Genomic DNA, 16,121 nt, shown 5'->3' on the forward strand with positions numbered 1-16,121 from the left:
GTAATGGACGATAATAATGTAGTTATCGACATTTTTCTTCTGGATAAATTCAATTTTTATTTATTTATTTGGTATGATGATTCCAAAATATAAATTTCAAGGTATACATAAGACGAGAAAAAAAAGAAACATAAAAATATATCCTCTCTGAATATTCTATCAGAGACGTGGAAGCAGTCGATATCCGAAGAGAAAAGGTCGAGTAAAGACATCGAATAAATAAATCGTTAAATAAAATTTACTTCACGGTTCTAAAAAAATGCTCATATTTTAAAAGTTGTAGTATTTTGTGTGCTTTAATGTTGAAAAAAAACATAAATTAGTTTTTCATTTATGGTTTCGGAACGCGACTGATCCTTTGTCAAGGCGTCAAAATAAACTAGAAAGAAAGTACAAGTCACTTCCTGAAATAAGTAGATATTAAAAATATTTAAGTTTATTTTGTTGAAAAAAAACAAAACAAACTGTCACGCCGTTTCCTCCTAAGGGTAGGCAGAGAGGATAGAACGCAAAATAACTCTGTCTATGCAAACATATCTCGCTTTCTCTGCGTTCATACGACTTCTCATGCACGCGCGCCGATTATTCTGACTTTTGACATAATAATAATAATGTTTGGATAATTTACATAGCGCCATTTTTGTGAAAATCATCTTCAAGCGCTTGTTGGATTTGGTCTGCCGATGCTCTGCTGATGCCATGTCTTTCTCGGTATTCCTGTATTTCTGCATCCATCAACATTCGCATCGTAAATCTTTTTAGCCGTTGCTTTCTTTTATTGAAACAAAATTGTGTAATCTTCAGCGTCTTGGCTAGGAACTGGTCATTCGGGCGGCTGCCAGGGCGCAACCCTCGGGGAAACGCTCTGTACAGACCCACAGTCTTTTTTCTTTCTGTTTCCAGAAAATAAGTCTTGGGGGGCGCAAAATTCCAGGGGCGCTCATGACCGTTGACATAATTGTTAATAGGCTTAATATATATATATACTACGGGTGTATGGGTTTAAAATCAATGTTAGAAAAACTATCGTGTATCATTAAAAAAAGCCTAGAACTTACCCTTCAAATTAAATTTTTAAATGATTAGATATACCATCAATTGATGATATCTTTAAAAATACATCTATTATACAAACTTTCAAAGAAAAAAACCCCCTAATTTACAAAATTTTCGAAACTCTAGATTTTTAAATAATTTAATTTTACACAACTGCATCTTTAAATCATTATTTATATGTTGGAAAAAAAAACTTAGATAAACTTCCAGAAATCTTAAAATCAATACCAAATATTAAAACACATAAATCTAAAGAAACACATGAGACCCACCCTAGCCTAAACTCCATACAGTGAAAAATTGTGTATATTTTAGAAATTAAAATATCTTATTTTAAGGAATCTGTTTTAGATAGTTAAAATAAAATATCAAATATACATGTATAGATACTAAATATACAAATGTATAAAAATAAATAAAAAACGAACTCCCTCTCTAAACATGAGTTTTTATACTCTATTAGAGAGGTAGAATCGTTACTATTAATTATGTATGTAACAGCCGTTTTGTAATTGTATACTTATTTCAAGTTTTTTTTAATAAATAAAAAAATATAAAAAACTCTCAAAAGGATTAAATTACTGGTGTAGCAATTCAGCAAATTTTGACAGACGAAAATGACCCTTATTTAGCGTTGATTCCACGATAATAAGGCTCAAATTCATGTGTGCAGACGCAATTAATCAATTCTAGTATAAAAAATATATGTATACTATAATTATGTATTTGAAAATACCATGGACGACATGCAACAATAATTTGATATTCAATAGACTACTGCTTTGGTGGGGTGATCATATAAAGGCAGTTCTCGAAACCCAAAGCAAGAAGCCATTTTTTTACAAAAAAAAATTGCTGCCTATTTCAATTTACTTTTGAATAATTTGGTATAGTTCTTAATATCTAGGGTTGCCATATTTGATTTGAGTTTTGAATTTTAAAAATAAATTAATAATAGTATTCTTTCATTTTATGTGATGTTTCTTGACGAAGAGGTACTTTCATACCATACTTTTCTGATAAGTTGTTTTTGCACACATCTGTAAAATTCCGTTCAAATCATCTTAAAATTAACCCAATACTTCAATATCGATACTACAGTCTCTGCTGGCATACGATTTTTTTCATCGGTCCACTGGGCCGACATCTTGATATTACTATTTTCACTATGGAGTTATGGACAGGAATCGAAAATAAATTCGATATCATCCAATTAACCAAATTAACCTAATCCAATTTTCTTCCACAGAATCTATCGACATCTACTCGACTACTATCGAGGCAAATTCAACCTGTACGTAGTTTTTTTATATACATAAATTGCTGAATGCATTTTACCACGCAATCTACTCGCTCACAGTCAGTAAGGCCGTAGAAGATTTTTTTTAATTAACATGTGTTATACCTCAGGACTCTTTGTTCGGTGTATTTTGCACTATTTCAATCAGTGGCAACATATGGCATAATAGGATGGGGTGGTTGTGTTCAGACAATCTACAGACCGCTCATGATAACCCAAAAAACCACAATAAAAATAATATTTCAATATCCTCCTACCTTTTCATCGTATTTATTGTTTAAATAGGCCAAAGTCTTTTAAATTAGACAAATCTATTATAAGTCATGTCTGATCAACTTTTGGACCACAAGTAGTAAACAAAGAACACAACAGGAAATAATAACAAGATATTCCTCAAAAGTAAATTACTACGTACCAAAAAGTAAAACAACTTTGGCTAAGAGACATTTCTCTGTGGTAGGTCCAAGAATTTTTAATTTACTAGATCAGGTAACAAAGGAATCTGAGTCATTTTCGAAATTCAAATCTGGTTTGAGTAACTGGTTTGCTCGAACGGGAATGGATTTCTGCGATCAAATGTGGACTAACTGGTAAATGATTAATATGTATTTATAAATGTAATAATGTATAAAGTATCAATGATGTGTATAAACTTAATATATTTGTAAATGTATGTATGAAATATAATATAAATATGTATGTGCGAATATATATGTATATGTGTGTGTGTGTGCGAATGTATGGATTTTCTAGCGAGTCGGAGCAAGTTCATAGACCATAGGTCGTTCCTGATTGTGTCGCTATAAACTGTGTCTCTGTCCTTAACAAATGTATGTATAATGTAATTAATAAATAAACAATAATAGTTGCTGCATTGTGCAAGTTTAAATCGGGACATAATAGGCCATAACAGCCTCAATATATCGGGACGAATAGCGACTCTATTCATACCACTTAATTCAACATTTTAAGGGTACTTCATTTCGCTTGGACTCGAATGGTACTAAGATTTGAAATTATTTCGTTTTGTTTCAGTGCCGATCCTCAGTACCCATCTTCAACCATCAACACCAACGTTATAGTATCCAGCAACGGGCAAGTGGTGTGGTTAACCCACGGCATCTACAGGTCTTCATGCGATATCAACGTGGAGTTCTTCCCTTTCGACATTCAGAAGTGCTCCCTCAAGTGGGCGTCCTGGACTTACGATGGATACCAGGTAACCAGCAATACAACGCCCAGATCCAACCAATACAATGAAAAAGTTCAGTGCTACGGGAAATAAGTCATACAAATGTTTCCTTACACGTGGTAAAAATGAGACCATTCAATTATACGGCGAAGTTACGCGAAAGTACATGAAAACATTTTTATTTCTTAAAAAAGAAACATTTGCAATTAATATGATTTACCCAAAAATTTCTATTTTAGGAGTCATTTTTAACGAGTTGTAAATAACTCACTCTTAGGGAGTGACACAAATATAATTACTGAATTGCAACAGAGATAGAAGATATAAGGCATTTTTGTGACAACAACACCTTTTAAATCCCATTTTTATGTGCTCACAAATATGGCTCATAGTCGCTTAATTTTCTTTTTAGGTAATTAGCTATATTGCGAGTTCTATTAACAGAGTGTTTTAATTTCTGACAAAACGGTGTGAAATATTAGGTATATTTAAAGCTAATCGGGGTGTTTTAAAATCGCTACATTACTAAATTAACTACTAATTTGTTAACCTTTTTAGACCCAAATTAATTTCTGTGAAAAATAAAAAAAATATTTGAATCATTTGAAAATTCCGTATCCAGGCAGATGAAAAATACAGTTCACCTTAACTTCATGAAACAGATACTCTAAATACGCTCCATTTAGTTCAACAATGCAGTGCCCTTTGCACCACTGGGTGTCGAAAAGGTAATGATTAAATTTTTGGTATTAAAAAAAATCTTTTGTACTTTAGAAAAGCGGAATGATTACAATTTGTGGTATTTAAAAAAATCTTCTATAAGAAATTATTTGACGTTTATTTTTAATGCACACTAATTAACACTAACACTAATTTCAAATGCAGAGAATAACCCGAAGGTGAAGACAATAGAATGTACCTTCCTCACCTTGAGGTTTGTCTCTGCATACGGGTATGGGTCTAAAATTGATTATTAATCGACAGAATTTATGAGATATGTATTATTTTTTATTTTACAATACAATATAATATATGTATGTTTATTCAGTTGAATTAGTTTGATTTAGTAAAATATCTTTAAACTTTTCCTCAAACACAATTAGAAAGAACAACAGAAATTTGTTTAAAAAAAACAAATCAGCCAGAAACTGACTGAACAGGGGTAAAAATTAAAAACTAACTTTTCTGTATAATACCAACTACCAACACAACGTCGGCCTCGTGGTGTAATGCACAAACAAACAAACAAACCATCACGCCGTTTCTCCGTAAGGGTAGGCAGAGAGGATAGAACGCCATATCACTCTGTCTTTGCAAACAGACCTTGCTTCCTCTATATTCATACATCTTCTCATGCACGCGCGCCGACTATTCCGATAATTTATTGGATATGGTCGTGCCATGTCTTTCTCGGTCTTCCTGTATTTCTGCATTCATCAACATTCGCATCGTAGATCCTTTTAGCCGTTCTTTCGCTGTCCATTCACTCTGCATGTCCAAACCGACGCAGCACCCCTTTATTGATTCGGTCCATAATGCAAGTCTTAGCCTTACATAGTTCACGGATCTCGACATTCGTGAACGTCTCATACATCTTTTTACTACACATTTGCCTGAGGGATCGCACTTTGACAGCATTTAACCTACTTTCATAATTATTTTTCCAATTCCATACTTCGCTCCCATACATTAGAGTTGGCACTAGAACTCTAAAGTGAACTGCTAGTTTTACTCTCAAGTTTTGTAAATGTTTGAATGAACGTCCGGGGAGAAAGGGTAAATTTTAACGATCAGGCAACATAATTTAAGCGTACTTAATATACTTGTAATAATTTAGTGCCGAAATTTTATGACAAATTTGATACAGAATCCAAATACGTGTGTTACTTGCACGAACCACTAAAACCTGAAAATCCAGGTCGTTTTTCGTGATAATCCGATTACCTAGTTTAGTTATTTGCTCTGTACTCTTAAATGTATTCAATTACGGGTAAGTTAGGACTTACAAATATTTCATTGCTTGTGGTAAGAGAACTATTGCTGTGTTTCAGGTTTGCGGTGCTTAATGGACGTGCCCATATAATAACAAATGTAATTAAAAATTAATACAATATAACGTCGGCTAAACTTGTAAAACTAGTAATCCCAAACTTATATTTGTTCAGGGATAAAAACAGTTTTTATTTCAGTCACGAATGGTAACAAAGTTTTTTTTAAATAATGGAGCACTTGCGGAATATATAGATGTTCAAATATGGGCAGAATAGTGAATGTTACACAGTGTGTAAAGTGGCCACTTAATCCAGCCAATTACATGTCATAAGCCCTGTAGATGCCTAGACTTCCATATTACCTTCTCGAAAATGTTCTTCATCTCTGTTGTAATATGTTAATATTAACAGCTCCACAGGGAGTTACATCCAGTCCTTGTCTACGAAAATTTGGACAAACTCAAAATATTGTTGGTAAACTCGAGTTGTCTAAAAACAAAGTGTTTTATTTATTATGTATTTAACTTAATTTTGTCTTATTATTTATTTAACAATATACACGGCACTTAGTGCCTTTTACTTTACAAAAAATACATATTGTGTAGAAATAATCACTATAAATAATAATATAAAGTATGTAGATAAACGAGAAAAAAAAAGCATAAAAAGTTTATGTGTACATATTATAATATAATATAATTTAATGAATATATATGCAAAAATAAAAAAATAAAAAATATGCCGCTTTGTGCCGCTTAACTAAACTTTGACATGAATGTAAAAAATGTTGTAAAATATCATACGTGGTTAGTGTATAAAATACTGTCTGCAAAACATAAATCCGTTGATATTAGTCTAACTTTTCCAGACACGAATGAAAAAACGAATAAAATACATTTTTTGATTAAAAATATAGGGCAATGGGGTAAAAAATTCATCTTGTAAAGTAACATTGACTGGAATCCCCGTATAGAGTTTATTTCTGTACGGACGCGGACGTAAGACATTTGTCAAAGTTGTGATTGAATTGAGTGACGAATACAGAGTTTTCGGAAGTTCACATTTGAAGGATGTTGAAAGGAAGTACTTTTGATTTTGAATAAATTTCTTTCACGTTCGCATCTCGCGAGAAGTAATTTTTTCGCAAAGCTCTCCTTTGATAAACTCAAACTCAGAATTTTTCTTTTAAAAGCTGAGCTTATCATTCAAACGCATGTCAGACGAGATTTTCGGTGGATTTATGAAAATTTCGAGTGACTTAAGATGTCAAGGGTATCTAGGAGAATTGGGAAAATCCAATAAATGTAGCAGGAAATTTTATTACTTGAACGATTTTTAAAGTCAATAATATTTTAAGTACGTCCAAATGCGTGTAAAAAACGCTGGATTCCTGGATTCTGGATATATGGAAAATAATATTGGCGTGTTTAAATTATCACAATTAAATTAGTGTAACATGCACCATTCTACTTTATTTCTTACATCTTTTGGCTCTTGTTTTATTTTATTTTTATTTATTAAGGAAAAACAACAGTTGTTATAGAAGAATACAAAATATAAAAAATAGTACATTCATCCAGTTAAAGTTTTTCATAAATATAATGAGAGAACATGTTACACAGTAAAACATGAGATAAAAAAGAGCTCGTAAAAAGGTTAAGGGATGAGGAAATAGAGCGGAGGAGTGGAGGAGAGGGATTTTCATAATAGTTGACCAATTCAAAATTCTGATATCATAATAAAATAAACATATTTAAAGGAACATAAACTTAAAGTGCTTAATCTTTTGTTATTGTGGGTACATTCATCTGTCTGAATTATTTTATCTCTGTTTTGTATATCTCTGTTAATCTAGATCAGCAGTTCCCAATTTTTGTGAAAAATCACCTCAAGGGCGCTTTACAATCGTATACTGAAACTTACATTCTAACTAAGCTTAAGTGACATATTATATTTCCTGATTTAAAATCTAGGGTATGATAACCTAAAGAAGTGAGATTTTAGTCGGGATCTGAACTGACTGGAACTGTCGGTGATTCGTAAGTTTGAAGGCAATTGGTTCCAGGCAGAGGGGCCGGCAACGGCAAAAGCACGATCTACGAATTTAGTGTTTGAGGAGCGCCGGATTTCGACAAGCTTTTCTTTTCCCGAATCAAATGCTGACTTACGAGTAGATTTTTTTTGACATGTATTTTCCCTAATACCAAGGTCCGATAGGTATCTTGGAGCCATTTCATGAAGCGATTTGAATATTGTCCAGAAAAGATTGTATTTTGTTCTCTTTGGGCTTATAAACCCTTATTTATGTTTATTTTTTTGGCGGAACCTCATCTCGACAATAAAAAAACAAATTGGCAAAAATGATATTTTTAAGACCCATGCCACTTTATTATTAGCGTTCGACTTAGAAATAAAGACCAGATTTTTAATTTAAAATATTTTCGTTTAATTTAATGCGAGGATTGTTTTTTTTTAGTTTTATTTAAAATACGCCTCAACTCTCATAACAGCCGTGACGCATCCGCGGAACTCCAGGGCTCCACGAAACATATTTTAGGAACCGCTGATCCAGATAACTTCCCTTAAATGTGAACGCATGTCATTGCCTCAAATAGAACCTTTAATCAAATCGACTGGTCTAATAAGGAGCAAAAAAACATAAAGTACGTATATTCAAACATGGCCTTATATGTTATTTTTAATAAACTTTAAAATGCAAATTCTCTAAACAATTAGAATGTAAATTGGATATCATTTAAAAAAACTTTTATGGCTTGCTGGTGGAGATTTTTATTGATAATTGCTAATTCATAATGTAACCAAAATTAGATTCATGTATTTACAACTAGGTATAACTTTTAGAAAAACCAATAAATACATACACAATGTGTATATTCTTAAATATAGTATGTACTTTTTGTTATTTTTTTGTATTTTACTTTTTGTAAATAATATAAATGCGGAATTTCGGTGGTAATTTTTTATTTCTTAATAGATTATCAAACTAATAGTGTTTTTTTTGCGTATCGTATTATTAGCACTCAGATTTTTTAAGGTTTTGCGTTATTTATTTATTCATTTCAAATTAAATTCGCATACATTTTCACCAACATATAGTGGCTTTTTAGGCTGTAGCCGTTTTAAGCAATAATAATTAACAAAAAATAAATTTAAAAATATATTATAATTTATAATTTCATAAGATATAAATAAAAAAAATTAAAAAAACAATCTAAACACAATGACTTCGCGTGTGACGTCTCAAGTTCTATTCTCCTTCTTCTCGGTGAGTTCGTCTAATTAATCTGTTGACTTAGCGTACACCGGTACAAATACATGTGAGGCCCGCCTCACAGTGTATTTTTCATTGCACCAAACACACTATTGCACTTCATTAACAACACATAGAGACCAAAAAACTCTTTATCAACACTACTCCTCATCAACGAAACTCCTTATCAACGCTATTCAATCAGCCTATTTCCGAAAAGTAAATCCACCATACAAAATATTCCAATACAGAAGATCCCCGTTTATCCGAACTCCAGGCATCTGGATTGCAAACTATCCAGATCGCTAACAGGAAATAAAAAATAAAGGAAAAGTTTGTAATTTGAATTTAATCGCGTAATAAAATTAGCTGGACATGTTTAAGTAAGTTTTACCAACCAATGTTTGTTCAAACGAAATAAAAGTAAAAACATAATAAAAGCATTTGTGGGTGAATCAGCTGGAATCAGCTAAACTTTCAAATAATAATATCTGTAAAACACCGAAGCCTACTTTCGTCGTAAAAATGTTTTTTTTCTAAATTAGAATAAAAATTATAGTCTAGTTTGTTTTAATGCAAAATAGAGTGATTTTCTCGTATACGCTATTTTAATAAGTACTTTTATCAACAGTTTGAGTTTTTTCAAATTTTTGTATACAAGGACTGGATTCAACCCCCTAGGGAGCTGTTAATATTAACATATTACAACAGACATAAATAATATTTTACAGAATTGAATGTAGAAGTCTAGGCCTCATCTAATCTCCTCGCAACAATAAAGGTTTCAGCTCTTCACAAACGTCAACAGATGGAAAAATCGAAGGAATATAGTAGTTCAAATATAGGCATATAGGTGAATGTTACACAGTGTGTAAAGTGGTCACTTAAATCAACCTCAATAGGTTGATGTAATTAATATTTATTTATTTATTCATTGTTTTTCATTATAAACAAAGATAAATAATAAGAATAATATGACCTCACTGGGGTAACCCGTGCCAAGGACACTTAACAATATTCTCTTTTTTTTACATGTGAAAATAAACAAAGAAGACTTAATATACAAAGATAATGTTCAGACAGTTTTAAACACTACGTATTTAAGTTTATATTTAACTTATGTACCCCTATATTATTTATATTTTAAAACGCACAATAAAATAACAAAAACATAAAATATTGGTTTGGGCGAATGAGACAATACATTTTACTTCTCCCAGCTCCACTATCCTATTTTTTATAGTCTTATCGAACATTTTCTCATTTCTAATTGTTTTAATAGACAGTGGAAATAGATTTTAGATTTTAATTGCATAATACTTAAAATCCCTTTGTTTGAAAGTGGTATTTGTTTGTATTTGTTTAAGTCAATGATATGTCATAAGCCCTGTAGATGCCTAGACTTCTATATTATCTTCTATTAAATGTTCTTTGTGTCTGTTGTAATATGTGAATCTAGATATCGTCATTTTTAAAAAAAAATAAATAAATAAAAAAGTGTATAAAAATAAAAACTTCTATTATCCAAAAAAACATTATTTCACATTCTTTATAAGATGAAATTGTTTCATTGGGTTCAAAAATTTTGATATTTTGGAAATCGCACAATCATAAAATTTTGTTTTCAGAACGTTTCGTTCAATGCAACTCCCGTGATTTATTCAAAGATTTTTTTTACCAAAACACTTTATTTGTAGCAAAGAAAACGTTAGAATATGCATTACCTGGGGACGTCTCTCATATATTCTCTGAGTTACACAATGTTCTATTATTGCATGAGCGTCTTCATTCCGCATTTTTGCTTATTATTGTGTACGATATAATATCCTTTTGAAAATCGGAAAAGGTATTTCGTCAGTAGAGCCGTCTAGGGGGGTAGAAATAGGAAGCAGGTGCAACTGTCTAACATTGCATCGACAGAATTCATTCCGCCTTAGGTACTTGTACAAACTGCAGAATATACCAAAAAGAAAAGGAAGATTGTTTCAAATGGAGTTGTATGTTTTTAGTAAGCATTGTTGCGTTTCTTTCATTGACGTAGATAAAATACAGAGATTTATTTTGTCGAATTTTACGAATCAAATTGTTTCCGCTCTACAAAATAATATTTGATTTATTTATTTATTTATACTCCCTATGGGCTTTTACACTTATTAGCAACTAGCGTTTACCCTCGGCTACGCTCACGTGGAATTAGAGATAAATTAGTTAGTAAAATATTTTTTCTAATGGAATGACATATTTTTTCGTGACAGAAAGTAGCATGTATCGATTGCCGGTTCTCCAACTACCAAACCAAAAAATATGACTATCCGTTAGTTTATGCGACGTTGCACCGTTTTTCTGTTTACAAACCCGGAATGTGAGAAATTTAACTTAGTATCAAAAGTAACACCTGTAGGTCTTTAATAGAATGGACTTGTTCAATGGCTACATTATTAATAAAATATTTTGACACAACGGGTTTCGATGCAGACATCGAATAAAGGAGATATGGTAGCATTTTTAACAATTAAAAACAGTTTATTGAGGCTTCTGTCGTAGAGGGGACAGTCAAAGAACAGATGATCTAGTCTCATCGTCATTTTCACACAGGCACGTTGCCGAAGACACCTATTCTCGATAAGTGCAAGGCAACAACACAATGTTCTATCCTCTCTCTTAATACAAAAACCTGAAAAACTAAACCATGGTCGAACGGAGTAAAGCATTGGATACTCCTAGTCTAGGTATTGGTGAATCGAATAAATTATTATGACTGCCGGGAGATTGAAAAAATAACGTTTTCTGCAGAGTATTTCGAACCGGTTCTTTTATGCTGATAAAACTACAGTAGAACTCCAATTATCTGAATTCCGACTATCCGAATCGCTGATTATCTAAAACGGTTTCAGCAAGCAACGACTTTCATTCACAGTACGGTACGTACATACTGTACTAATGTACAGCACTTGTAAATACGTCAATTTTCTTAAGATTAATGCCATGCAACAATCGATATACACAAAATCACGAACGTGAACGTGAACTTGTTTTTAATGATAATCATAAGCATGTACATGAAAATTAATATGAATACGAACCCGAATTTGTAAACATGGGTGTGAACACAGACATGAACTTAACATAAACATAAAAATTAGCGCGAACGTGATCGTGAATTTAATTAATACGATGATTACGAGCATGGACATGTACGAGTACATATGAACACGAAACATCGGCCCAAACGTGAACGTGAGCTTCAACTTGAACTTAAACTTGAATATGAAGATGGACATAATCTCGAACACGGACATCACCATAAACATAGGTATCTTATAATTATAAAAAATGTTTTTGATTATTTCAGCTCGATTTGATTCAGCAGTCTGACGAGGGTGACATGAGTAACTACCAAGCCAATGGAGAGTTTGATCTTGTCAGTTTCGACGCCAAGAAGAATGTTGTGTACTACTCGTGCTGCCCTGAGCCCTACCCTGACATCACCTACGTCATCAAGCTCCGCAGGCGGCCCCTGTTCTATGTCTTCAACTTGATCCTCCCCTGTATACTCATCAACGGAATAGGTGAGAACTACTGAACAACTATGACCAAACAACTGAGCAACTTGGTTAACCCTGTCTCGCTATCTGTATTGTGTATAAGTGAGAAAGCACTAAAAATTATGACATAATAGCAAACATTTCATCCTACAAATACGGACAAAAATATGTAAAATAGATTTAGACATGTATTCGTATTTTCAAAATCAATATGGATATTGTGAAAAAATGTTTTCGTACACAACTTTCAAAAATAAAAATATGAAAAAAATATAAATTATTATAAAGGAAAAACAATAAGTAAAGTAAAAAACAATATTTCTTTCATTCTTCATACTTTCAGACGTCTCATCACTCATCATACAATGAGAAAGTTCAGTGTATTATTGAAAATACTTTTTTTTGAACAAAAGCAAAAAAATGTATTTTTTTTAAATGTTTTTTATGCTATGTTTTTTTAAGTTTCGTAATTTAGAAATTTATCCACCCGTGACGTCACCAGTTGACGTCATTTAGTTGTCCTGACATTTAACAGGTAACCCCGTACGTATGAAAACACGCTATACATGGCTTCCCGAAAACCGAAAATATATCAAAGGACATAATTTATTGGCTGTTAACTAGAATTTGTGGCGTTTTAAAGTAAATAGTAGTTATTTTTTTAAAACGTACTTTTATTATTTTTTTCGTACATTTTCGAAAAAATTTGCCGTACAATTAAATGCTCTATTTTTTAAAAAACGAACGTTGGCTTGCCTGCTATTTATTACCTTGGAAAAATACTTTTCATTGATAAGTAGGTACCTAGATACTTGTTTGTGATTAAATTCCTAAATGAATTTAAGTAAGTACCTAGGTACTTGTTTATGGTTGAATTCCAAAACATAAAATGAATGTTTTTTCAAAAATTGTTTTTTCCGGTTTTCTCACCAACAGAGGGGCGTACTTATGTTGGAATACGATTTTTTAAAATATATTGAATTTAATAATATTTTAGTATTGCCAAAAATCCAGTAAAAATAAAAAAATGGGTAGAAATCATAAGAAGTTTAAGAAAAGAATCTGATTGAGATCCACAAAAAACAAATGCTGATTGTAAACATTCAAAAACAAACTTTTTATACATAAAAAAAACTTTATTCCATTTTTTTGTAAATGCTTTCTCCTCGAATGCAACCCTGGTATATCGATGAATAAAACTTTTATGCTCCTCCTTTATTTTTACATATTGGATTGAAGATTTTAATATCTACGAACACGCACAGCGCGAAGATCTATATTTCTCTGAAAACCGCACGTAAATCGGTTAAGCCGTTTAGGAGGAGTTCGGTGACTTCACACGTACAGAGGAATTATATATATAAAGATTTAAATTTTATTTGCATTATATTTAGTCATATGTGGAAAACTTATAATCGCCTTTATTTGGTTCATTAAAGAATATTTAACACCTAATAAATGTTTTGCATAATTGCTACCGCTGTTTAAGTTATACCAAGAAGTTCATCGTGAGATCTTATTATTTTGAGGATGATCAACAGTATTTTAGGAATTGTTGATAACAACTGTCGCTATGCGCTTTAATTGAATGCATATCTATTAAATAAATAAATAACTATTATAAATATTAATGTAGTCTTACTAACAATATCAAGGTTTATTCATATGGTAAATTCTTCAATTCAAGCCAACATTCATGCTTATAATGTGACCCACTTAAAACAAAATTATTACCCGTACTTCGTTTTCACTTACTTCGAAACTTTGTCCAATTTTATTGAATTAACAGTAAGTGTCAGGAGAGGAAATACTTAATAAAGGGTTTAAAAATATCTCGTATGGAAAAGTTTTTGTTCTTATTTCACAAACACCCTCTTATTTCTCAAAGAACTAACTTCCGGCCAAACTTAATTCTACAAAAATGCTCTAGAGGGAGTGACTGGGTGAAAAAAGTTATTACGTTAGAATGTCGATGGGCTCTGAAAAATCATTTTTTATAAAATACTTCATAAGGATACCCGTAGATTATTTAGGAAACTGTTTTAATATTTCACTGGCTACTACTACTACTACTACCATCACGCCATTTCCCCGTGGGGGTAGGCAGAGAGAATGGACCGCCACACACGTCTATCCTGGCATACAATCCTAGCCTCTTCCACATTCATACATCTTGTCATACATGCCCTTCGGTTCTGTCTGCTTTTGACATGACCAGACTTAAGATTTAAGTTTATCTGATCATGCCACGTCTTCCTTGGTCGTCCTCGTCTAACGTTGCCGTTCATTTTCGCCATATATACTTGTTTTACCATTCTTTCGTCGTCCATTCGTTCTACGTGACTAAACCATCTCAGAGACCCTTTCTTAATCTTATCAATTATACTTGTCTCAGATTTACACTCTCGCCTGATTTCATCATTCGTAACCCTGTCATACATTGATTTCCCACACATTCGTTAATTAAGAGATCGCATTTCAACCGCGTTCACTCGGCTTTCATCCTTCCTCTGCCAGTTCCATGTTTCACTTCCATACATAAGTGTTGGGACTAAAACTCCGTTGTGCACTGCCAGTTTAGCTTCGATTGACATATTTTTATTAGAAATTACTGTGCTTAGTGCTCCGTTCATTTTGTTGCCCGCACTCACTCTTCTTTCAACATCTTTTTCTACTCTTCCATCTCTTGAAAACACGCTTCCCAGATACACAAATTCTTCTACTTGCTCGGAACATTCGTTGTTTACATTTATTATGCAGTCAGTAACCTCACTATCCCTTTCAAATACCATCACTTTTGACTTACTTTCGTTCATCGCCAATTCGCTCTCCAGGCATACATCATACATTCTAGAGACTATTTGCTGCAAATCAGCCTTGCTGCTTGCTAACAGAACTCCATCATGAGCATACAACAAGCAGCTTACTGAAAAATTATCCATTTTTGCTCCAATACCCATACATTCTATCTCTTTCATACAGTTGTCCATGTATAGATTAAACAACCATGGTGACATTACACATCTCTGTTTCACGCCTTTTGAGATCGCAAACCAAGATGTAAATCCCCCATTTACTCTTATACACGCTGAACTCTCCTCATAGAGAGACGATACTAAACGTATAAGTTTATTGTTTACTCCATCCTTTTCCAACACGCCCCACAATTTCATTCTATCTACTTTATCAATCGCTGTTTGCAAATCGACAAATGCGCAGAATAGTTTTTGACTTTTTGCCAAAAACTTCTCCGTTAGCATCGCAGCGCAAAAATTTGATCCGTGCATCCACGTCCACTCATAAAGGCTCCTTGCACGTCTCACACTTTGTCTTTCGTCACCTTTCTTACTTTCTCGATTATAATTTTCCCATACAGTTTACCGACAGAACTTAGAATACTTATGGCCCTATAGTTTCCACATTCCGCACGAGATCCCTTTCCCTTATATAAAGGCATGAAAACTGCCCTCCTCCAATCCAAAGGCGTATGTCCTTCCTTTAGGCAGAGATTGAAAAGTCTGTGCAGCCATGTACTCACGATCTGGCCACCACTCTTTAGATATTCCACAGCGACCTTATCATACCCAACGGATTTTCCGTTTTTCATACTTTTCAGCGCACTCTTTATTTCTACCATGCTTATCTCACATGACCTATTATCACTCGTATCTTCCTCTGCACAACCAAGCTGTTGCTCAGCGACACTTTTAGTACTTTCGTATACTTCCATAAAGTATTCCATCCATCTCTCTTTCACTTCTTCGTC

At 32.8% G+C, this 16,121-nt stretch overlaps 1 protein-coding gene across 1 annotated transcript in view; it reads left to right on the plus strand.

Annotated features, from left to right (window-relative positions):
- LOC148279415 (neuronal acetylcholine receptor subunit alpha-10-like) overlaps nucleotides 1-16,121 on the plus strand; it is a 96,246-nt gene that overhangs the window by 56,995 nt on the left and 23,130 nt on the right. Inside the window, exons 3-4 of the mRNA XM_088230026.1 lie at nucleotides 3,392-3,575; nucleotides 12,163-12,379. Of these exons, the coding sequence (XP_088086152.1) occupies nucleotides 3,392-3,575; nucleotides 12,163-12,379 (401 nt within the window). The remainder of the gene's footprint in view (nucleotides 1-3,391; nucleotides 3,576-12,162; nucleotides 12,380-16,121) is intronic.

The sequence above is a fragment of the Micrasema longulum genome, unplaced genomic scaffold (genome assembly GCF_059751315.1).
Source record: "Micrasema longulum isolate JH-2025_06_02 unplaced genomic scaffold, ASM5975131v1 h1tg000725l, whole genome shotgun sequence".
NCBI classification, from domain to species: Eukaryota; Metazoa; Arthropoda; class Insecta; order Trichoptera; family Brachycentridae; genus Micrasema; species Micrasema longulum.